This window comes from Rissa tridactyla, chromosome 1 (assembly GCF_028500815.1).
Source record: "Rissa tridactyla isolate bRisTri1 chromosome 1, bRisTri1.patW.cur.20221130, whole genome shotgun sequence".
NCBI lineage: Eukaryota > Metazoa > Chordata > Aves > Charadriiformes > Laridae > Rissa > Rissa tridactyla.
The window spans coordinates 103,779,608-103,799,618 of NC_071466.1; the positions used below are offsets into that span (position 1 = coordinate 103,779,608).

The 20,011-nt window shown below is 43.6% G+C and overlaps 2 protein-coding genes across 7 annotated transcripts in view; one reads left to right on the forward strand and one right to left on the reverse strand.

Annotated features, from left to right (window-relative positions):
- SON (SON DNA and RNA binding protein) overlaps nucleotides 1-877 on the reverse strand; it is a 38,828-nt gene extending 37,951 nt beyond the window's left edge. For 3 of the 5 annotated variants that reach the window (XR_008464567.1, XR_008464566.1, XM_054189249.1), the window contains exon 1: nucleotides 624-875. Coding sequence is in view for 3 of the 5 variants with exons in the window: in XM_054189249.1 (XP_054045224.1) it covers nucleotides 624-733 (110 nt within the window). In the remaining 2 variants the exon portion in view is untranslated. Of the gene's footprint in view, nucleotides 1-623 lie in introns of all 5 variants that reach the window. The other 2 variants (XM_054189247.1, XM_054189251.1) reach the window with 2 other exon arrangements.
- A 6,640-nt stretch (nucleotides 878-7,517) lies between these two features.
- The window catches only part of GART (phosphoribosylglycinamide formyltransferase, phosphoribosylglycinamide synthetase, phosphoribosylaminoimidazole synthetase), a 35,245-nt gene continuing 22,751 nt past the window's right edge, over nucleotides 7,518-20,011 (forward strand). The window contains exons 1-6 of one of the 2 annotated variants that reach the window (XM_054202995.1): nucleotides 7,518-7,574; nucleotides 11,884-12,032; nucleotides 16,145-16,240; nucleotides 16,900-17,074; nucleotides 17,768-17,879; nucleotides 19,132-19,200. In XM_054202995.1, coding sequence (XP_054058970.1) covers nucleotides 11,888-12,032; nucleotides 16,145-16,240; nucleotides 16,900-17,074; nucleotides 17,768-17,879; nucleotides 19,132-19,200 — 597 coding nt within the window. In that variant the 5' untranslated portion in view covers nucleotides 7,518-7,574; nucleotides 11,884-11,887. Of the gene's footprint in view, nucleotides 7,575-8,828; nucleotides 8,987-11,883; nucleotides 12,033-16,144; nucleotides 16,241-16,899; nucleotides 17,075-17,767; nucleotides 17,880-19,131; nucleotides 19,201-20,011 lie in introns of those variants that run through there. The other variant, XM_054202986.1, reaches the window with a different exon arrangement.

Consider the following 20,011-nt stretch of genomic DNA (forward strand, 5'->3'; position numbering starts at 1 on the left):
GGGGGGCGCTCTAGCCCCCAGCAAAAGCCATAGAGCGCCAGCACCCGTCTGGCTTCCGGGGGGAGGGGGGGGGGGGCGACGTCTCGTGTCTCGGCTCCCCCTCCCCCTTCCCCCCCGCCGGCGCGCGCGGCGCCGCCATGTTGTTGCGCTCACCCCCCCACACACACCCCACCGGCCGCGCGCGCCTCCCGGCGGCTGCCTACCCGCCCCGCCGCGACCGGCAAAGCGCCGGCGGGCCGCCCTGCCCCCTCCCTCCCCGCCCCCCACACCGGATGAAACCGTTAACTGCCGTTGTGCCCCTACACCGACACCACCCTCCCCCGCCCCGCCGCCGCGCCGTTCTCGGCCCTTCTCGCGCCCCGTACACCGAAACGCTGCGCCTCACCACCACCCCTCCACCCCCCCGGGGAGACGGGAGAGGGGGGGGGAGTCGGTGGAGGGCACCATGGTGGCCGGTCACCGCCAGTCCCTGCGGCCCTGTCCCCGTCCCCGCCACACACACACACACGCCCCCCTCACCCAACCCTTTCCCCCCCTCCCCACCCCCCGCGATCGCGTCCGTCTCCAGCGCGGCCCGCGGCCGTCCGGGCCTCCGCGGAGAAGCCCCGGCGGCCGGCACTCACCTCACCGAGGGCCGGAGCGGCGGCGGCGTGGGGGCCATGGTGGGCTGAAGCGTGCGGCTGTGCGTGTCGGCGGGCTCGGGGCCGGTGGGGGTGGGCGGGAGCGATGCCATTGGTCTCCATGGAGCGGGGCCTCCGCCGCCCCGTGTGTGCCGAGGCGAGCGCGGGCGGGCAGCGCCTAGCAGGGGGGCCTGCCCGCAGCCGAGTGCTGCATCACCGGGCCCGGCGCGGCGCGGCGCTGCCCTCACTCACCGAGCGGCGGCTCCATGCGAACGGCGCCCTCCCCCTCCACCTCCGCCCGCCCCGGCAGCCAGGCGGCCCGGCGGTGACACGCACCATGTGCTCCGGGGGGCTGGCGGCGGGGACGGGGCGAGGTGGGAGAAAAATGGGGAAGAAAAAAAAAAGGGGGGGGGGGAACAAAGGAAAGAGAAGGGAAATGCCGCCGCCAATAAAATAAATTACACCTGAGGGGAAAAATCAGTTTGTCCCGAGTACCGTCCCCTTTGTGCTGCCCCAAAACCGATTCACAACTCTATACGTGTCTAAATATGACTTTGTCGTCTCCGGTCCTGTAAAAATGGAATGACCCTACAGCTGGAAGGCTCTTCCCCCCCCATAAAGCAGAATAATCCTATAGCTGGAAGGCTCTTCCCCCACCCCCATTTAGTTTCTTCTGGTGGCATGAAGTAGTAACTTAGGGATGGGTTAGCTGACCTGCAATAAATGTAAAATGCCTCAAAATCTATGTACAGCCATTTAATTGCTGCCAGGGTCTTTATTTGCAATGTTGGCCTCAAGTTCAATGTGGCAAGACCTTTTAAAAGCAGCATTTGTCCTTTACTGTGTGTTGCTGGGAGGCGGCCTGCCTTAATACTAACTCTGCAAAAATAATGGAATTGATACTTGTATCAATTTTCTTACTTTTATACCACAGTGGATTTATTATAATAGAAAGTTATATTTAAGAGGCCCTTTTACAAAGAACCTGTACCTTCCATGCCACACCAACACTGGTATAATGTAGATCTTACCAGTATATAATTTCTGGTATTCGGTGAGCTAAAGATTGAAAACGTTTCACTTGAACAATTTCAGACATACTTTGATTCCCCTGATGCAAATGGCCTTGCCTAGACCAGGCACGCTTTTACCCAAATAGAAGTAGTGATACCCTACACAGGCATAAGGTCACTAGTGGGGGACTGGCCGTAACAACGAAGCCGCAAAGGCTTTCAGCACGATAAGATCGTAACTCACCCCTTCCCAGCAAAAACAGCTGTACTCAAGAGAACAGCAGGTTTGACTGGCGTAACTTAACCTATGTTAGGGGCTTCAGGCCAAAAAAGAGCCGTTCCAGGCAGGGATCACAACTCCGATGCCGGCCAAGGGGAGGCCACACCACGGACCTCTGCACCCTCAGGGAAGGGACCCCTTCCAGCTGCAGTTATTCATTCAAAGTAGCTTAACTACACTGATATCCCCAACACTGTAGGCCTCCATCTATACAAGTAAAATCGTGAAGAAAGGTACAAAAAAAAAGAAAAAAAAAAAGCCAGGGAAGGATTTTAGTGCGTGCTGCACATTTTGCTCTGGTTCCCTAAAAGTGAGCACAGACAAAGTAAAAACTACGAAAATCACCGTTCACAGAAATGAGTCTCTGCGGGAAAATAACTATTCCTGCTCTTCCTTCCCCTCTCTGTTTGCTGTGAAAAGACACAACCCTTCAGTTGAACACCTTCATTCAGTTACGTCTTGGGTAGTTTTCAGATTAATTAAATGAAATGAAATATCTCACTTTCATCTTGTCAAGGCCACTGATTGTTGCTGGTACATTTAGCATTCAATTTGTAAACATAGTATTATGGGACTTTACTAATAGCAGCTCTGCCGCAATCCTAAATACTACTTAAGAGCATTTATTCATGTGACTGTTCCCTTTTAAAGCAGGAGTCAAAGGTGTGCTTAAGTGGGCAAACAATATTTATTAAACTGATATTTCATAAGCCAATATACAAAGAAGAGCAAGGTTTTCACACTATAGCTTGGGGGGGGGGGGTGGGAGGCGGAGGGCCGGGAGCAAAAGTATGGATCAAATCCGGTTTTATTAACAGTATCGTTGCACAGTTGTAATGCTAAATTGGACTAAATATTGCCCAATACTCCCTGGTTTCATAAAGTAGAAAGTTCAGTGTGGTAGGAGCTAAGGCGCTGCTCCTACACAGCGCTCAGAAGATACACAGGAGCGCCCTCCCCTCAGGGAGCGCTCTGCCCTCAGCGGGCGCTCCCCCTCTCAGGCCATAGAAACAAACCCAATCTTTGCACAGTCCCAGCCAGCCAGCTCCATAAACCGCCACCTTTACCCCCTGGAGCGATACTTTACTTCCTAGATAAAGTAAATACAGCAAAACATACACACAGGCTGAGTTTTTCAGCCGGCTCTAGCACCGGCCCGGGCCCCCCCAGGCAACAGCCACCCTCAGCGGAAGATATTTCTAGACTTGAACCAATTTACGTGCAAAAGCCAATCAGCGGGTCTGCAAGCGGAGACATTGATCACCCTTCCATCCCTCCCTTCCTTCCTCCCTCCCTCCCTTCCTTTCTTCCTTCCTTCCTGCCCGCCCGCCCCGCTTTCCCGGCCCCCGCCGCCATGTCGCGGGGCCCGCTGGGTACTGTAGTTTTCGGCGGCGGCGCGGCGGAGGATGCCTTCCCGCTCCTTAAAATCCCCCTGAAGGAAAGTAAGTTTTTTCTTTTAGCTCTGGAGAAGGGCGCGCTCCGCCGGCCGCTGGGTCTCGGTGTCGCTGCCTGTAGCCGGCTTCCCGCCGCCGGGCTGTGAGGCGGCGGCGGTGCGGGAGGGCCGAGGCGGCGGCGGCGGCGGCGGTGAGGCCATGTGCTCCCCCGCTGCCCGAACGGTAAAATGGCGGCCCGGCCCGGTGTCTCTTCCAGCCGGCCTCTGCTTCCCCCAGCCCGCCGCGGGGAGCGGGTCTCGCCTAAAAACTCGGGCGGCTTCGGTTTATCCCGGGTCCTGCCCTGAGGCGCGCCGGTGGCGGTGGAGGGGCCTGTGGAGGTCTGGTTGCTCACCGCTGTCGTGTTCAGCTCTATCAGCTGTATATCTATTTTAACTGCGTCTCTCCTGCCCGAATTTACTCCTGGGGAGCTTGATGTGTAGCGTTTTTTAAATGTACTGCACTTTAAAGTCTTTTAAAACGCACGTGGCTTTTATTTCTACTTTCCCCCCCCCCACCTCTACTCTGTTTGGCTTTGAAAACGCGGTGAAATATTTGCTTTAGTAAATATTAAACTTCTAACCACTCTTGGTTTTGGACTTTGACTCGCTTTGATTTTTTTTCCCCTGCTGTTTGCGAAGTTGGGGGCTTACCAACTTTAACATTGGCCCTCTTTTCTTTTTTTCTTTTTTTTTTTTATTAAATCTATCCAGTAGATACTTGAAATTAATGAACAGAGTTAATACCTATTTCACTATGTTGGCTGCGTACCTGAAATAGCAACACAGAAAGCGCATTTCTACCCACCCCCCCCTGTGTGTGTCCTCCCCCCTTCATTCATTCTGGTTCTCACCCAGTAGCTCCTGCTGAGGCTTTGCTGGTGAAAGATGCTGAGCGCTTCCAGCTCCACTACCTAGAGTGTGACATGTCAAAAATTTAGTACTTTGGGAAGGGTGATAAAACTTCTAAGGTCCGTGTATTTTTAGTAGTGAAACTTGCAGTAACGTTTTTGCCTAAGGAATGCACAATCCAGCCGTTTGGAGGATGGCACCAGGAGGCGAAGATGCCTGCTTTGCAGATGCTCAGTTCAGGCCATGAAAGGCGTTAGGTTTTATTCTGCGCTCTGATTCAGGCGTTCAGTGTGATGCTCTGGTTTCTGCAGGGGTGAAACTCAGCGAATTACTTCTCTTGTTTCATTTTGTTTTATAAAGTGGTCTGATACACCACACTATATGGCCAGGTGAGAGCCAGGAATTAGTCCTAAATAAAACACCTGAGCAAAAGAAGCTTATTTAAACCCAAAGCTATAACTAAAATCCATAATTGCTACTTGATTCTGGAGGCCTCTGAACTCCTCAAACAGCTCTTTATGGTATTGAAAGCTGAGGAAATTCAAAGTTCTTTAAGGCCATGCTGTATTCCTTCAGGGTGCGCCTAATGCTGCCCTAGCCTAAACTTGCAGTTCCGTCATTGTATTTTGGCCATTTTGCCAGTTAAGTCACCATGGCTGTTTGTTTCTGCACCTTGTGTCGCACCAGCAGAGCTGCCTGCACAATTGGCACAGTGAATTCCCTCTGGAAACCGATCCATGTGGGAAAAAAATGTGGAGAGACGTGGACCTCATCCCCTCCCCAACCCTCATTTGATTCTGTGGTTCAACTTGCCCTGTGACCATAAACAGGCTGGACCAACAAGTGTGAACGAGGAGTGAGAAGGTAAATTGTGAAGCAGCGTTTGCCACCAATTGCATTATCGTCTCTCAAACGGTCAAGATGATCTGAGGGTGCCATGCACAGGACAGCTGGGCTGATGAGCACCCTGCTGCAGCAAAAAACGAGCTCTTTTCATCTTTTCTGGCTGCTGCCTTCCGCTGCTGCTTCCCTTGTGCTGGCTGTGGTGATCACTTAATCCCTCAGCGAGTTAGTTTAGCTCACTAAACTGTCAGAAAATTATTTCCTTTATATGTGCATGCATATATATATATATATATATTTACTTTATACTGCATTGGTTACTGTTGTAGTGTTAGTTTTCCAGCATTATTGGCTGCCTGATGCAAGTGACCTCACACCCACCCTTGGCACGCAGAGGTGGGAGAGGGAAGGAGGGACTGGAGGTGGAGAAGTTGGTGGGACCAATGGGAAGCTGCACCGGCAAAGGGCTGTACGAGCCAGTTGTGAAACACTAGTGGGTGAACCTATGGCTTGCGCATTTCAGCCTCTGATTGGTCTCCAGGCTTGAATGGGGTCCAGCAGTTGGCGAAGGTTCACCGAGAAGGCCAACTCGGAGCTCACTTTGTGTGTACCGAGACCTGTGTGCACTCCTGACATGCAGTGGACTCTTAAGAAATGACTGAACCTGCTGATTAAAGCGTTAATTCAGAAAGCAGAAGAGCAGGGTTCAGCCTCAGGGGGTTTGGGACCATGTGATCTGGCTGCTGGAGAGTTCAGAAGCTGAGAAGGAGGCAGTTTCCTAAGAAGGGAGTATGGCAGCAGCCTAGCTGTTGAAGTTGGGAAGAGCATAGGTTTTGGCTTCTTCTCCAAGCGATTCTTTCAGTATTTTATCCCATTACAGGCCTGTGAAAAAGAAAAATGCATAAATGATCCTGACTGCTAGGGCTAAATACTACACTTGGTGGGGTGGCAGCAGAATTGCACAGCCTTCCCAGTTTTGTGTTCTTGCTGTGTACTGTGAGTCGTCTTTTCTTTTCCTTCTCCTGCCTAGCTTCAAAAGGAAGAACGAACCTTCTCCTTTAGTCCAAAGCCAAGTGATAAGAACTCTTCTCCAGGGACTGGGGAGTGCAAGTTTGAACCTTCTTGGTTACACTGGGCTTGGGGTTCTTTGTGTTTGGGGCAAGCGCTGTCACGGCTGGGCCATTTTGTAGCCTAAGCTCTAGGCAAGGTAGGAGTTAAGACACTCCTGTCAAGAACCATGTCTTTTGTATAAAGAAACTTGAACGCCTACATCAGGTTTCCTGAATCCCAATGTTGGGAAGATAAGGTATTGCAGTTTTTAAATAGGCTGCAGCTAAGGTTAGGTGTTAGGTGTGCAGTGATAGAGTAGATTGCTGCTGCCTGAAAGACAGGTCTTGCCCTTCAGTTCTTCTGCTCAGCTCTGTCATCCCATTAATTCACTGTTAGTGTCTCTAGACCTTGGCTTATTGCACTATAAACCAGTTCAGCTTACAGAAATCTGGTTTGGATTATTGGGGTTTTTTTGCTCAGGTTAGTTTTATGAAATTTCAGTGAATTGACTATGTCAGCACTGGAGCCAGTACAAGGAAAGGGAAAGTGTGTCTGGGTTCACAATATCCCCTTTCAATGACTACAAGGTATATGAATGGGTTCAGCATTAATGCCTGTGTAAATTTTTGCAGCCGAGTATAAACATGCTTGAGCAGCAGATACCCTTTAGTGAAGGGCTGCAGCACTTTGGATGCTGCAGAGTACAACAGTTTAAATATACCTATGCGTTACCATTGTCGCTCCACCCTCAGATCAGATTTTGTTGAAACTAGGATGCTAAAAAGTGTATTTTTAAACAACTTTGGTTTGTGGCACCTTTTCTACACAGGTTTTCAGGATTTGATGTGTTTGGCTCACCAAAGCAAAACACTCCACCCAGGTGTCTCAATCAAAGAGCACAGAAAAACCCAACAGTACTGGAGCTTAATTTGAAAAAAAAAAGTTACTATCTGAACCAGTGAGCTGCCACCAGTCATACCCTTTATTGTTTGTGCTGTATTGCACAGATCTGATTTTAATTGCACCTTTTTGCTGCTTTAGTTAGGGGTGAGATAATAAGGCAATGGCTTATTATGAGACTCCGCCTAGTTGAGATAAAATATTTGGGTGACTTGCACCACACTTATGATATGAAACTGAAACTTGGGAACAAATTGCTTAAGGACTTTACATTTTCTCATAAAGTTATCTTCATAAATGCAACCAGGGAGCTCAATTTAACCCCCAAGTCTGTGCACAGGATGAGTCAGTGGCTCCTGTCCCTTCCCTGTTAATAGGGAAGGGGCAGCAACTGAGTTAGCAACCCCATCTCACTTCTACCTGTATTTGAAATCTCACCATGCCTTGTGGAGGAGTCAGGATGGAGAAAGCTATCAGATACTGTTGGGTTTGCCTTACTTACTTTATTTTCTCTGTTCCGCAGGCCCTGACCTAGTGGAAGAATTGCCTGGCTTCTTGGTGACCCCTGCCTTTTGTGGAAGATAAAGGTCTCTAGGCTGATGCTCGTCTCTGCCGACTTACTACTGGCAACCTCAGGGATAGGCTTTGGAAGTTGATTTGTCTTCACTCTGTCCTCATGTCCTCTCCTCTTGGATACATGGAGTGATTAGCTTGTTTCTGCTTTCCTGTTCTCATTTCCTATAAGGACCTAGTGATAGCCCCTTGCCTGAAATGGTGCCTTGTCTTAATTTTAAAACATCTTTTAAACAAAAGTATCTTCCTTCTTTACGATAGCAGACAATGGTTGCTTAAGGTAATTACATACCGTGTTTTGCAATCTTTTTGTAGTTTAAGGATTTTACATATCGCTTCCAAAAAAACCTGACTGTGTGATAATCCTCACAGAAGAAATATCTACCTTGTGAATGGCTTTTGGCCTTTTTGACCCCTGGATTACTGACAAAATAAAAAGAAATGTCTCCTATTGGAATTTTCATTTTTAATGCAAGATACTGCTGGGCAGCAGAGGGCCTACACAACATCTTTCTATGTCGGTGTGAATAAGAAAGGCTGCAACTGCTAGATTTGAGCCTCCTAAACTGGGATTGCCACCGGAAGTTCTTCTCAAGCTACATCCCTAAATAAAAGTTGCTAGGATACCACTTGTGGGATGCACAAATAACCCTGAGTTTCAAAAGAAATGGCTGAAAGGCTGAAACTTATTTTTTACTCACATTTTGTTAGAAAATGGTTAAATTTTATTTGAACATATGATATATAGCTTGTTCTGTTTATCTGCTCCCATATAAATCTTTATGCTGTATAGTATTAATTTTTTTTTCAGCTGAGGGTAGTATTAGAATATGTTACTTTGGGGGAAAAAAAGGAAGCAATTATTTGACTGAGTTGCCAGCATGGTGAGTTACTTTAGCTGGCAACGCAGCAGTGTCACTGTATCTTCAAGCCTGTCCTTCTATTTTTAAGCAGTAGGCTTAATGGAGCGTGAATGTGCATTATGCACCTTATTCTTTCATACTGTTGATATGCATAGGACTATGCATAGCCTCGGTTTTATGCATAGCAAAAATCCGTAGCCTCACTTCTAGATAAAAAGGGAATGTTTACAATCAGATTAATAAACATTTTTTAACTGCAAAAATTACCTGGGATGGGACAAAGTTCATTTTGCATGTTTAGAAACAACAGGATGTGCTGCTTGTGCTCTGCAGAGTTTTTGCTCCTCGCTCCCAGACCATTTGTATGCAAGTTTCTGTCCCCTCTTCCCAGCTGGAATGGCTGGACTTTCCCGTTCATTGGCTAGCTGCACAGTGTCGTCAATGGGGTGGTAATATTGGGACAGGGGTACTGCATTTTAACCAGAGGCTGCTTATCTCCTTTCTCTCTGTGCATCTGAACTCTTCACTACTACTTTACTCAGCCTGGCAGCACGTAGGATAGAGTAAGTATGTTCTCTGTTCAGGTTTGGATCGCTGCACTCAGTTCTGAAGTACTTGTAAGAAAATATTGCAATGTGTATAGTTCAACTTATTATTGATAAAATTGATCAGAAAAATTATTCTTCAATGATGACTGTCTGTGGACAGCAGTGGAAACATGCTTATTTGGTTTAACTTTGATGTAGGAGATAGCTGCCTGCTACATGATAAATGTTTATACTGTATTCTTTTGTCCTAGGTAACTGTCTTTATCTAATTCATCCCTTTGTTGTAGACAGCCCCTTTTTTCTTTTAGCTTGACTTGTAATATAAAAGAGGTTTAGCATAACTTGGCATCCCAAATATGTATACAATAACTGATAATTTTTACCCCAACATACCTTTTTTTAGTTTTAAGTAATGCTGGAGTTTTGTAACTAAAATAGCTCTGCGACTTTGCAACGTGTCTGTTTTGTCAAACACTGATGATTAGGAAGCTATTGGTCTCCCCCCACCTGAAACTAAAATTAAATTTTAACTCTAGTGTGTTTAGTTCATAATGAATAACTCAGTGTTAATTTTCTGTGTTTTATCCTTCTATTCACATTTCGTTTGTCTTTATTCTGACTGGATGCTTTGCCTAAAAGTATTACTCTCTGAACAAATTGTTTCTTCGTTAATGGATGAAAACACAGTAGCAAGTGGCGTAGGAATACCTTCTAAAACACGTGTAGGCTCTTCCTGTCTGAAGTTTATTACAGACGACTTGTATTTAAAAGTCAGGCTCACCATACGCATCGCATAGTGCCCTCAGAGCAGAAGCGGTTTCCCTGCAAAGTCCAGGTCCTCCGGAAGGACGGGTTTCTCCAGGGTCAGAGCTATCGTAGCAGCTGACATGGGGGAGAGGCACATGCCCCTGCCTTATCAGTTGGCTGAAAATCTGCGTTCTGTCACACCTTTTTGCTTTTCCCTTAGAAATCTATTGGGTTTTTTTCATTTCTTTAAGATGTGCTTTGTGCTAGCCGTCCGCTCTTGTCCTCCCGCAAAGGAGGGGACCGCAGAGGAGTTCTGACTTTCTGCTGCTCTTGGAAATGGAGCCGTCACCTGTGTGTATTCAAGCTGCATCGGGTGTTGGGGTTTTTTTTTTTCTCTGAGCTCACCTTGGCAGGCTCGGTACACATTTGCAAGCACAGGTCAATGACCAGTTGCTTAATGCAAGAGGCAGAGGGAATGACCAAGGGTTGTGTGTTACGTGTGCCAGGATTACAGCAGGGAGACTGCTTGTTCCTTTTGTCTAAAACCCTTATCTGGGCTGCGTTCCTCCCCCGGATGAATGGGAGGCGATTCATACAACAGAGGGACACATCAGGCCTCTTCGCTGGCCATGCACAGTCCTTTAAACAAATCATGCCGTTTTCCACACGAAAATAGTTTCGTTTATTCTCATTACTTAAAATGCTTTAAGCCATTTTGTATAGTTTTAGATCGTTATTTCACATATATGTTATGATTTAAAGCATTTAGATTATTTTCTGCAAGTAGCGCGTGCTGTACTTGGGCTTAGGACCAACTACCAATTTGTAGCTGGTCACTTCCTGCTTCACTGAATAGATTCTTCAGGGACCGTTTGACTTCTCTGAATAAAACTCGCACTTTAACCAGTGCAGTGGCATCATTTGTGTCTGTAGTTTATATATAGTTGGACTAATGTGACTAACAGCTTATTCTTTGAATAGCTTAGGAGGCTGGCCTTTGCTTTTCAAGGAACTCCAAATAAAGAAATAGGTACTTATTTTATTTCTTTATTTACTATTTTCTGAATTCCAGTAGTTTGGTTTTTTTCATTATAAGTGAACTCTTCTCTTGCTAGTTGTGTGGTATTATTGGGATGGTGATTCTGAGGTGACATACATCAGTAAATATGTAGAGAATACACATAGAAGTAAACACGTCTTGAAAAGCAAAGGCTCTCAAATCTACTCAAAGAAAAAACTGTAATATTGACATCAATCCAAGGTGAGTAAGTTATGTGTACACACATACATAATGCCATAGGGAGGGCAACACTGAGAGTTCATTTCATTTTTGTGACCATTTTATTTTCAAACTGCTGGAAGGGTTTTGGACAGTTTAAAATTGTAATGAAATTGCAGCTTTTGTTCATACACCTAATTTCAGCAGGCCAAGGGAATGTTAATGTGTTTTTCTAAAACTCAGTGGAATGGGAGAGGGGAGTGGATGTCCTGCATCACCTTGTCAGAACGAGCTCCTTTGTTAATGGCAGCTGGTCTTCCCTGTTGTTTGCCTCCTGGTTGTTCTCTCCGAAGGAAAGCCAGAGCTGGAAGCTGATTTCCCTGTGTCATTGCTTTTATCCTTTCCTTTTTCTGAAGTATTTAGAGCTCTTTCAGATATTACCTCTTAAAAAGTCTGAAGTGGTCCCATTCAGCTCCCTAGGACTCGTACAATTTGGTCATCAGAAGGGCTCTGCCCTTTGCATGCTTGGATTCTCCATAAATTTCTATAGGTTACAAATCACAGCCTGGTCACTCATAAGGGTTTTTCCTGTATCACAGACTTCTGTATAACTTGGAGCAGTTGCCAATCTGACTAAAAGAAAACCAGGATGCATTGCCCTGCAGGTTACTTCTGTGTTCTGGAGCAGTTCAGTCTCTGACATTTAGTTTATATCACATCTGATTAGGTCAGTTATCCATTTTCATGTACATCTCATTTTTTTCTTTTTTTTTAAACCAACAAAAACCTTATAGAAATATCATTACCTGAAACAAAGTGACATCATTCACCTCTGTTAGGAGTTGTGTTGCACCCAGCCCTTAAACCCATGGTCTGTGAAGCTCTTGCTTTCCTAACCTCACATGCCTAATTCTGGCTGTTTTGCTTGTGTTCTGGTTTTATGCAGACTAATGGCTGATCGAGTGCTTGTGATTGGCAGTGGAGGGAGAGAGCATGCGCTGGCCTGGAAGTTGGCCCAGTCCCCACGCATAAAACATGTGTATGTTGCTCCAGGAAATGCAGGAACAGCTGACAATGGAAAAATTTCCAATTCAGGTAAAAAGAAAAAAATACCCATTTTAAAATTTGATAGCTCAACATGTCAGTTGTTCCATCTATCAGTCTGTTAATGTGAAAGGATTAATATTATTATTATTACTATTTTGAAGGTTCTAGACATGAGAAATAGATGATATAGATGCAGGTAAGAAGAAAAAATGGCTGAGCAAAGCCCTGTGCAACTACCGTTCATCTTACACGATCTCAGTTGTGATAGCTAATTCTTTGGGTTTGGCAGTGGAGGATGCAGCCAAAACTCCATCTGCCTGATGCACATTCCTGCGGGAATACAGCTCAGGATAGCTGCTATGGTTCCTGCCTCCCAGCAGGGAAGGGGTGATGGTTTCTCTTGGTATGTGCTGCAGTTCAGCAGCTGGTTGGTGAACAGCTGAAGAGTGCCTGCAGCGAATGCCAGCACCTCTAGGAGAGTGGCAGAGCGTCGAGCATTAAATTTACTACTGTATCCTCAAAAGTGCATTGAACTCTGTGATCCCTACGAGCTTTGATGAGAATACTTTCTCACCTGAACTGTTCAGCCTTCGAAAAATACTAATTTCTTAGTGGTCTTTAGAAGTTAAGGTTATTTTTAAATGTTTCTCTCTTAGTACTGACTGCCTGGTTTGAGCTTCTAACTTAATATGTTAAGCTCTGACTGGCTGTAATTTAAACTATTCATGGTTATTACTTTTGAGAAATCAAGCATAAGGTATTTCAAATTGGCATCCAAAATTATGTGCTGTGTTTTAAAAAAAATACTGGTCTAAGGTACTTGCCTGGAGGCACAGTAGAAAATCAGGGGTAATTACTCAGAGATTCCTGTCTTGTGTCCTTTATATAACGGATCCTGAATTAGATACTTTAAACAACCAACTTAAGTTTCCCCTTCAAAACACGTGGTAACATACGGAATTAAGGTTAACATAGTGTGTATGTGAACATGAATTATGTACATCAATTTTCTGCATTCATATTTGTACGTGAGTAAAACCTTTTTTTTTGTTACCATCTCATGTGGAAACATGAATCCTGTCAGATTCTTGTACAGCAGGTAATTATCATATTTAATTCCATTGGAATGCTTAATTACAGGCTGTTTAAATAACTTGGTCCTTAATTTCTCTGACTAGTCACAGTATTGTTAAATAGTTTTTGTTCTATTTGGTCTCTGAGGAGAGGGCCTAAGGAAGAGCCTGACAGGGAAGTCATACGTTTCCTTCTCATCCCAGAAAGTCAAACAAAAATCTTTACCCTTGTGCTAAATGGAGTCATTGCCAGTCTGTATGGCCTGCAGAATGTTAATTTTAGTATTTTTTTGCAAGTGGTGTCTTTTAAAAACTGCTGCACTTTTCTCTCACCTTGTTGTTCCATAAAAAATACTGCACCCTCAACTGGAAAATATTTGAGCATGAGTGTAATAATGCTCAAGCCAGGTCCATGAAATCTACTGTGTGTACTAAATTATTTTTTTCTGGACTGTGGCCTCACATGTGCTTTGGGAGAGAAATCCTTAGCCAACCAGGAGGTGGGAAGAATCTAGAATTTGTGAAGAGTTTGACTTCTTTGGTTTTTAATGAAACGATCTATCTTATCTGTCATACCACAGGGGTCTAGATTTTAACTCGGGGAGGCAATAGAAAACAGCATGTGAGCCCTGTTATGCTGTGGGAGCCTGGGCAACAACAAGTGTGAAACTGCTACCATTGTTTCTGTTTTTTTGGTATAATCAAGATTTGGCTCTGAAAGTTCATCCTCCCTTCACGGTTCACGAGAGTGCCTTTAATTAGCATTTTAACTCTGGTTCTCAGATGATTTCTGAAACATATGAAGGTTAGCTTAAAATTATAAATAACCTTAAATCCTTCAAAGCTTGCCTGTATCTAAGTCAAAAAAAAGTTTTCGTGGTTAATTTGAGTCAGTAATGTTTCTGACAATAAAGACAGATATAGGTTGAGTGGCTAAATATAGTTTTATATTCAATTTATATTTAATTAGCAGGGCAGTTTTGGTGCCAGGAGCATACAGAATGGCTTGCTGAATCCAGAGAGACATATGCATGTCTGTGAATGGACTTTAGCATGCTGACACTTCCTTCCATCACATTTTAGCTCTCAGCGTAATGTATACTCTTCGCTTTAAGCTCTAGCTTTGAAAACCTTGGTCCGAGGTCCTCCTGTCTGGTTCAAAAGGAATGTTTATCTGTCATTTTGAGAAATGAAACACAGCTACAAAACCGTCCCCTTTCAGTCTACGTCATGAGGAAAATGATGTTTCGGGGGGAAGTTAAAATTACATATTAACAATGTGATTTATTCCTTTCCATTTGTTAATAGGACATTTCCGCATCATGTAAATCTTGTGCCATGTTCACTGTTCATATTACTATTAGATCAGACCTGCAGCATGACAATTTGGGATGAAAACTACAATCACCTTACGGGATCTTTCCTTTCCTTGCTCCCCTTCGCATGGATTAATCTCGTGGGGAACAGGGATCATCCCTCTTCAGTGGCCCACCAGAGCTCCCACTCTCTGTGGTCGGGATCTGCTGTTCTCCAGTTGCTTTCACAACAGCCCCTTGGGACTGAAAGACAATATTGACCTTTACGTTAATCAGTACTTCAAAGCCAAGCGTGTTATGCTTTTGTTTTTGCTCTCTCATGAGCCAGAAGTCAGTTGGCATAAATTGCACATGGAAGTCAAAGGCCTTTGCTTCTCCTTACTTAGAAATGTTGGTGGAACAAAATAATTGAACTGCTAAATAGGTATCAAGGAGGTGATTTTTATTAGTGTTCAGTCTGTTTTTTTCCCCCCACTCCACCCAAATAGTGTAAACCTATAATCAAGATATGGGCTTCAGTTGCTTTTATGCCACCTCTTAGGCAGAAATAGCTGCTTCTCTTGTGGAAGCAGGCAATTTATTCATATAGGATGGCAGGAGCGCAGTGGGCACTGACACAAAATCATGTCTGTGTGTCCAGGAGAAGCAGCTGGACAAATCACTGTCTCTCTCTCTCTTCACTTTCCCAGAAACTAGCTGGAAGAGACCATCAGCTCCTGGCATGCTTGACCATACAGTTACTCACAGGAGATGACAGACAAAACTTAAAACAAAGTAGTGCAGCTGCAAGGAGGGTCTGTGCTGTGCTGTACCGTACTCCCTTTGCCAGCTTCGTGCCCTGATGTGCTAGTCTCCTCCCCACAGGGGCAGCCAATCCACCCCGGGCTGCTCTCACCACTTTTTTGGCTCTCTTCGGGTTCATGTTCCCATCCTCGGTAGACCTTGGTTTTATTTATTCTTGATAAAAGCAGTGGAATTGCATTGCCTTTGCGTAAATTTTTTATCATGAGACTTGACATTATTGTCTTTCATGCATGCTCTTTCTTTTGTTTACACAGTTTTTGGCATTCCAAGTATCGTCATGTTAAATGTTTGTTTATGGAAAGGTAACGGTCCTACAAACCTAAGACCAAATATCTTTATCCATAATTACAGCATCTGCCCTCATTAAGTTCAGCCTAATGTAAGAAAAAGTGTTCAGATTCCCCTTTGTTTCAGTGGGGTCACAGTTTAGTGTGGCAATTTTTAGCTAACACTACAGAAAGAAAGAAAAAAAGAAAAAGCGGTTTGCGATCCCACCACCAGCCACTTGTTCTTGTCCCCTGCACTGTTCTGGCATGAACATGCGTAAAACTTCCTGGGGACCCTACTCAGGGAGGATACTGGCTGAAAAATACATGTTGGGGGTTTTTTTTTGCTTGTGCGATGCTTCTTGTGCTGGCAAACGGGATGCTCCCAGACAGGAGAACAGTTTACTGTATGACAGTGTAGGGGAACCCAAAACGTTCTTTCTCACCTTCAGGAGCAAGGTGGGTTGACAAGGTGGGCATGTCAAACTACAGCCTTTGCTTGAGGGGTTTGGTGGTGTATTTGAGTCCAAGGCTCGTGTGTAAGTCTATGTATTAGCGTATGTCTCACTCTTCCAGATTCACAGTGACCTGCCATTCAAGAATGTGAGACTGGTGAAAATGCTGCTTCAGCGTTATGTGATAAATAAGTGCTATGCAATAGTAATGAATGCAGTCTTACCACCCTTTTGTATCTTCAACAGCTGTTTCAGTCAGCAATCATGCTGCACTCGCCCAGTTCTGCAGAGATCAGGAGATCAAGCTGGTTGTGGTTGGTCCAGAGGTTCCTCTTGCTGCTGGTAAGAGAAAGCAAGCTAAAAATCAGAGCTTTCATAAATTGGGAAGAAAAGTAAATTTTAGTCCCCATCTTCTGTGCACCACTCAACAGTACCTGAGTGTCTTCAATAGGAATGGAAACAGATCCTCCATGGCATATTCCCTGAAATTCAGGGTTGTGCTGTGATAAAAATGCATTTCTGAAGGTTATTGTGTGAGTGATATAACAGTTAAAATATCCTTAAATGTTCAGTTTCTTTTTAAGTGCTTGGGATTAGTAAAAGAGGTATTGAAGTGTTTCCATATAGGAACCTTAACTAGAGTTTTGATTTTTAAACATGTTGATAATTTTTCTGTTTTAACCTTTTATGTGATCAACAAGCGTCATCTTCACAAAAGACTAGTGTCGACTAAAAGCTATCATAAAACAAGGGGGGATTGTTATCTCTTACCAAATGCAGCAGATCTTCTTAGCCCCAGATATTGCAGGGTTACCTGCTCCTCATAATAGTGAAAAATGCATCTAAGGCCCATCTGGTAAAGTCGGCACTGGATAGATATAAATGGCTTATCATTCTTGACATACTTGTTCCAACAAATCAGTGCATCTGTAGACTTGGACTACATGACTCCTATAAATCATCTGGTGATTTATAAAATTTTTGTGTGTTGCCATTTTTAGGAATTGTTGATGACTTGACAGCAGCTGGAGTAAGGTGTTTTGGTCCAACAGCCAAGGCAGCTCAGCTGGAGTCCAGTAAGAGCTTCACCAAAGCCTTTTTGGATCGTCACGGGATCCCAACTGCAAGATGGAAATCTTTTACTGATACTAAAGCAGCATGTGATTTTATTAACAGGTAAAATTCTTGTAATTTTAGAAATATATTTTTTTTACAGCAATGTACAGTGTGCTAGATATCCAGAACAATCAGATGATTACTAGTGTATCAATACTTTTGGCTTTGATGGAACATCTGTAAAGGTTTTAAAGGATAATCTAACATGACACTATCATGCCACAATAAGTCTGATAATTAAACAGTTCTTATTTACTGCTCTTAAATGAAAATAAAGTTCAGTGTTCAGTGTACAGGAGAATATAGGACAAGTTTTTATTATTTTCAAATTGCCTACTGTGGAAACCCAGCTTGCAGTTTGATAGTCATATGTTCTGCCTTCTTTGTACCTTTTCTCCACGAATATAAATTCTACATTGGAGACTTACTGAGCAAATGATGATTTACTCATCAGAATAGAATCCAGGTGACCCAAAAATGATACAACAGTAAATTATTAAAAGGAATGCAACCTTTCAGAACAGTAATAAAATACAGTGGTTCGGAAAAAACAAGAAGCAGGAATCCTTTACAGGCATAGCTTAAGAAGAGAAGCCTGGTTTTTGTTTGTGTGTTATTCAGTAAAGGTAAAACAGTTGCTATGAAAACTGCTAAGTATTTTATCTTTCAACTATTGAAATGTTCAAAATGCCTATGAAATACATCTGCAAGACAGAGTGTTTACTGTTGAATCTCTCTTCTCTATCTTTGAAGTGCAAACTTCCCTGCTTTAGTTGTAAAAGCTAGCGGCCTGGCAGCTGGCAAAGGAGTAGTTGTGGCTTCAAACAAGGAAGAAGCCTGCAAAGCTGTTACTGAAATCATGCAGGTGAGTAGAAATGTCATGCACTAACTGGAGGAGTTCGCACAGAAAGTAAGTTGAAAGTAAGTTGTTAACCACCTCAGTCTCAAAGATATTCTTTATTTCTATGTCATAGGAATTTTGCTAAGAGTCGTCAAATCTTCTACCCATTATTTGTACAGCTATGAAGCTCTGTCATATTTGTTGCTTGAGGCAGGGTACTCTTTCTAGGCGTAGTTCCTGTAGGCTAAAATAAAATCATTCTTAATGAAAACTCAGAATTATTTCTGTATGGATTTCTTTTTTTTTTCCTTTTTTTTACCATTTGAGACTACTGCAATCAAACAGATACCACAGTGCTGTAATATTAACACTGTGATTGAGCTGGATCTTGGCAAGCAACATCACCTTTAGGACTCCAGTCACACAGCACTTAAATGTGTGGTAGAATTCCAATGGAATTATTTCAACTTAAGTATATTTTTAGGTAGGATACTCAACAAATATATTAGGACCATCAAAATCTGAAGAGAAGCAAAATGAAGCGATTTCGTCTGAACATGGAACATGAACATCTGGAAAATAAGACATATAAAGGTCAGGTCTTCAGCTGGTGTCAGCTGCATAGCATCTTACAATTCAGCGGAGCTATGCTGATTCATAGGACACCCTTGTATTTCAAGAGTCAGAATATAGAGTCTGCACTCACATTTTGTTGTGTGTGTATGGTTATTGGACAAATACATGTGTAGACATGTGGCCCCAAGTCTTGAAAAAAATAAACGTATATTAGACAGTCTTTGACCCACAAAATTATCCTGTCAGTGGCAGTTGGTTGGTCTTAATTCACTAACTGTGCAGTCAGTGTTCAAACATTGCATTGGAATATGAAAATACTGCTCCCTTCCAGTGTATTCTGTAAAATTGCACTTTCTTGTAAAGTAAAAGTTCAGATTATAAACTTGACAGTCACTGCTGTTACTCTCAGTATCATGGATGCAAACTTCAGAAAGTAGAGCACGAGGAATTGCTCAGTAAATCATAAATATCACCTGTAATTTTAAAATATTCAGGCATAAAATCTGCATTTATTTAAGAATAAACAGAAAACAGGAGCAAAGATTTTACTATTGCTGATATACCCAGGTTGGCGAATGGATTAATAGTCTCAAAACTGTGCTGCGTTTTTATTGCTGTATTAAAAATATTTTTTGTTGGTGCAATTTGAATATTGTAAAATAACTGAAACAGAACTGAAGAGATTTTGTTTTTACTGTAGGATAAGACTTTTGGCACTGCTGGGGAAACCGTTGTTGTTGAAGAACTTCTTGAAGGAGAAGAAGTTTCTGTAAGTGTGCACGTCACTGTAACACTTTGATTATACCCGTTCTAAACTATTTAGGAAACACTATGAAAGTACTTACAGAAGGGAAGTGTAAGATTTTATTACTTAAATTATAAACAGTTATCTGTAAATCAATAAAATTGTATTAATTAGACAGCTGTGTTAAGAACTAAACTTCCTGCAGCCTGGTAAAATAATTCAAATTAAATAAAAATAACTCAAACAGGAATCAACTATTGCCACATGGGAAAAAAAAATTAACCTTAAAAATCTTGAGTGTCATTGAGCATGCAGTTCTGTGTTATGATTTCTCTGACAGCAAAGGCAGTATAAAATGTCCCTTCGCTTCCATATTGCTACCCCTTAACTGCTGTTTGCCTAGTTACCTGTTCATGAAGCTACAACCTAAAGACCTTTTTTCAAATAAATCAAAACCACCACCTTGCCTGTTTTCTGTGTTCTGGTTTAGAGCCCAGTGTCATTTGCATCAGTACAAATAATAGGATAGTGAAGTGCAGAGCAAGGCAAGGAGTGTTTGGGAGCAAGGGAGGATGGAGACTTTCTTTATAATGAGCTTTGCTCATGAAGGGAATATAGTGAACTGCATCATGGGGGAGCAGTAAACTCCTTTGGAGCAAGGGAACAGTCAGCTCAAGAGAGGTGCTGGCAGGATCCTCATTAACCAGTTCCATTGCCAGAAAGACTGCAATGTGGAAGTGCATCTGGGGACAATGGGTCCGGAACCAAAGGCTGTTGAATGATTTGACGGTGTTGATTTACTCTGCAGATGTAGAGAAAACCTTTCCTTCATTTT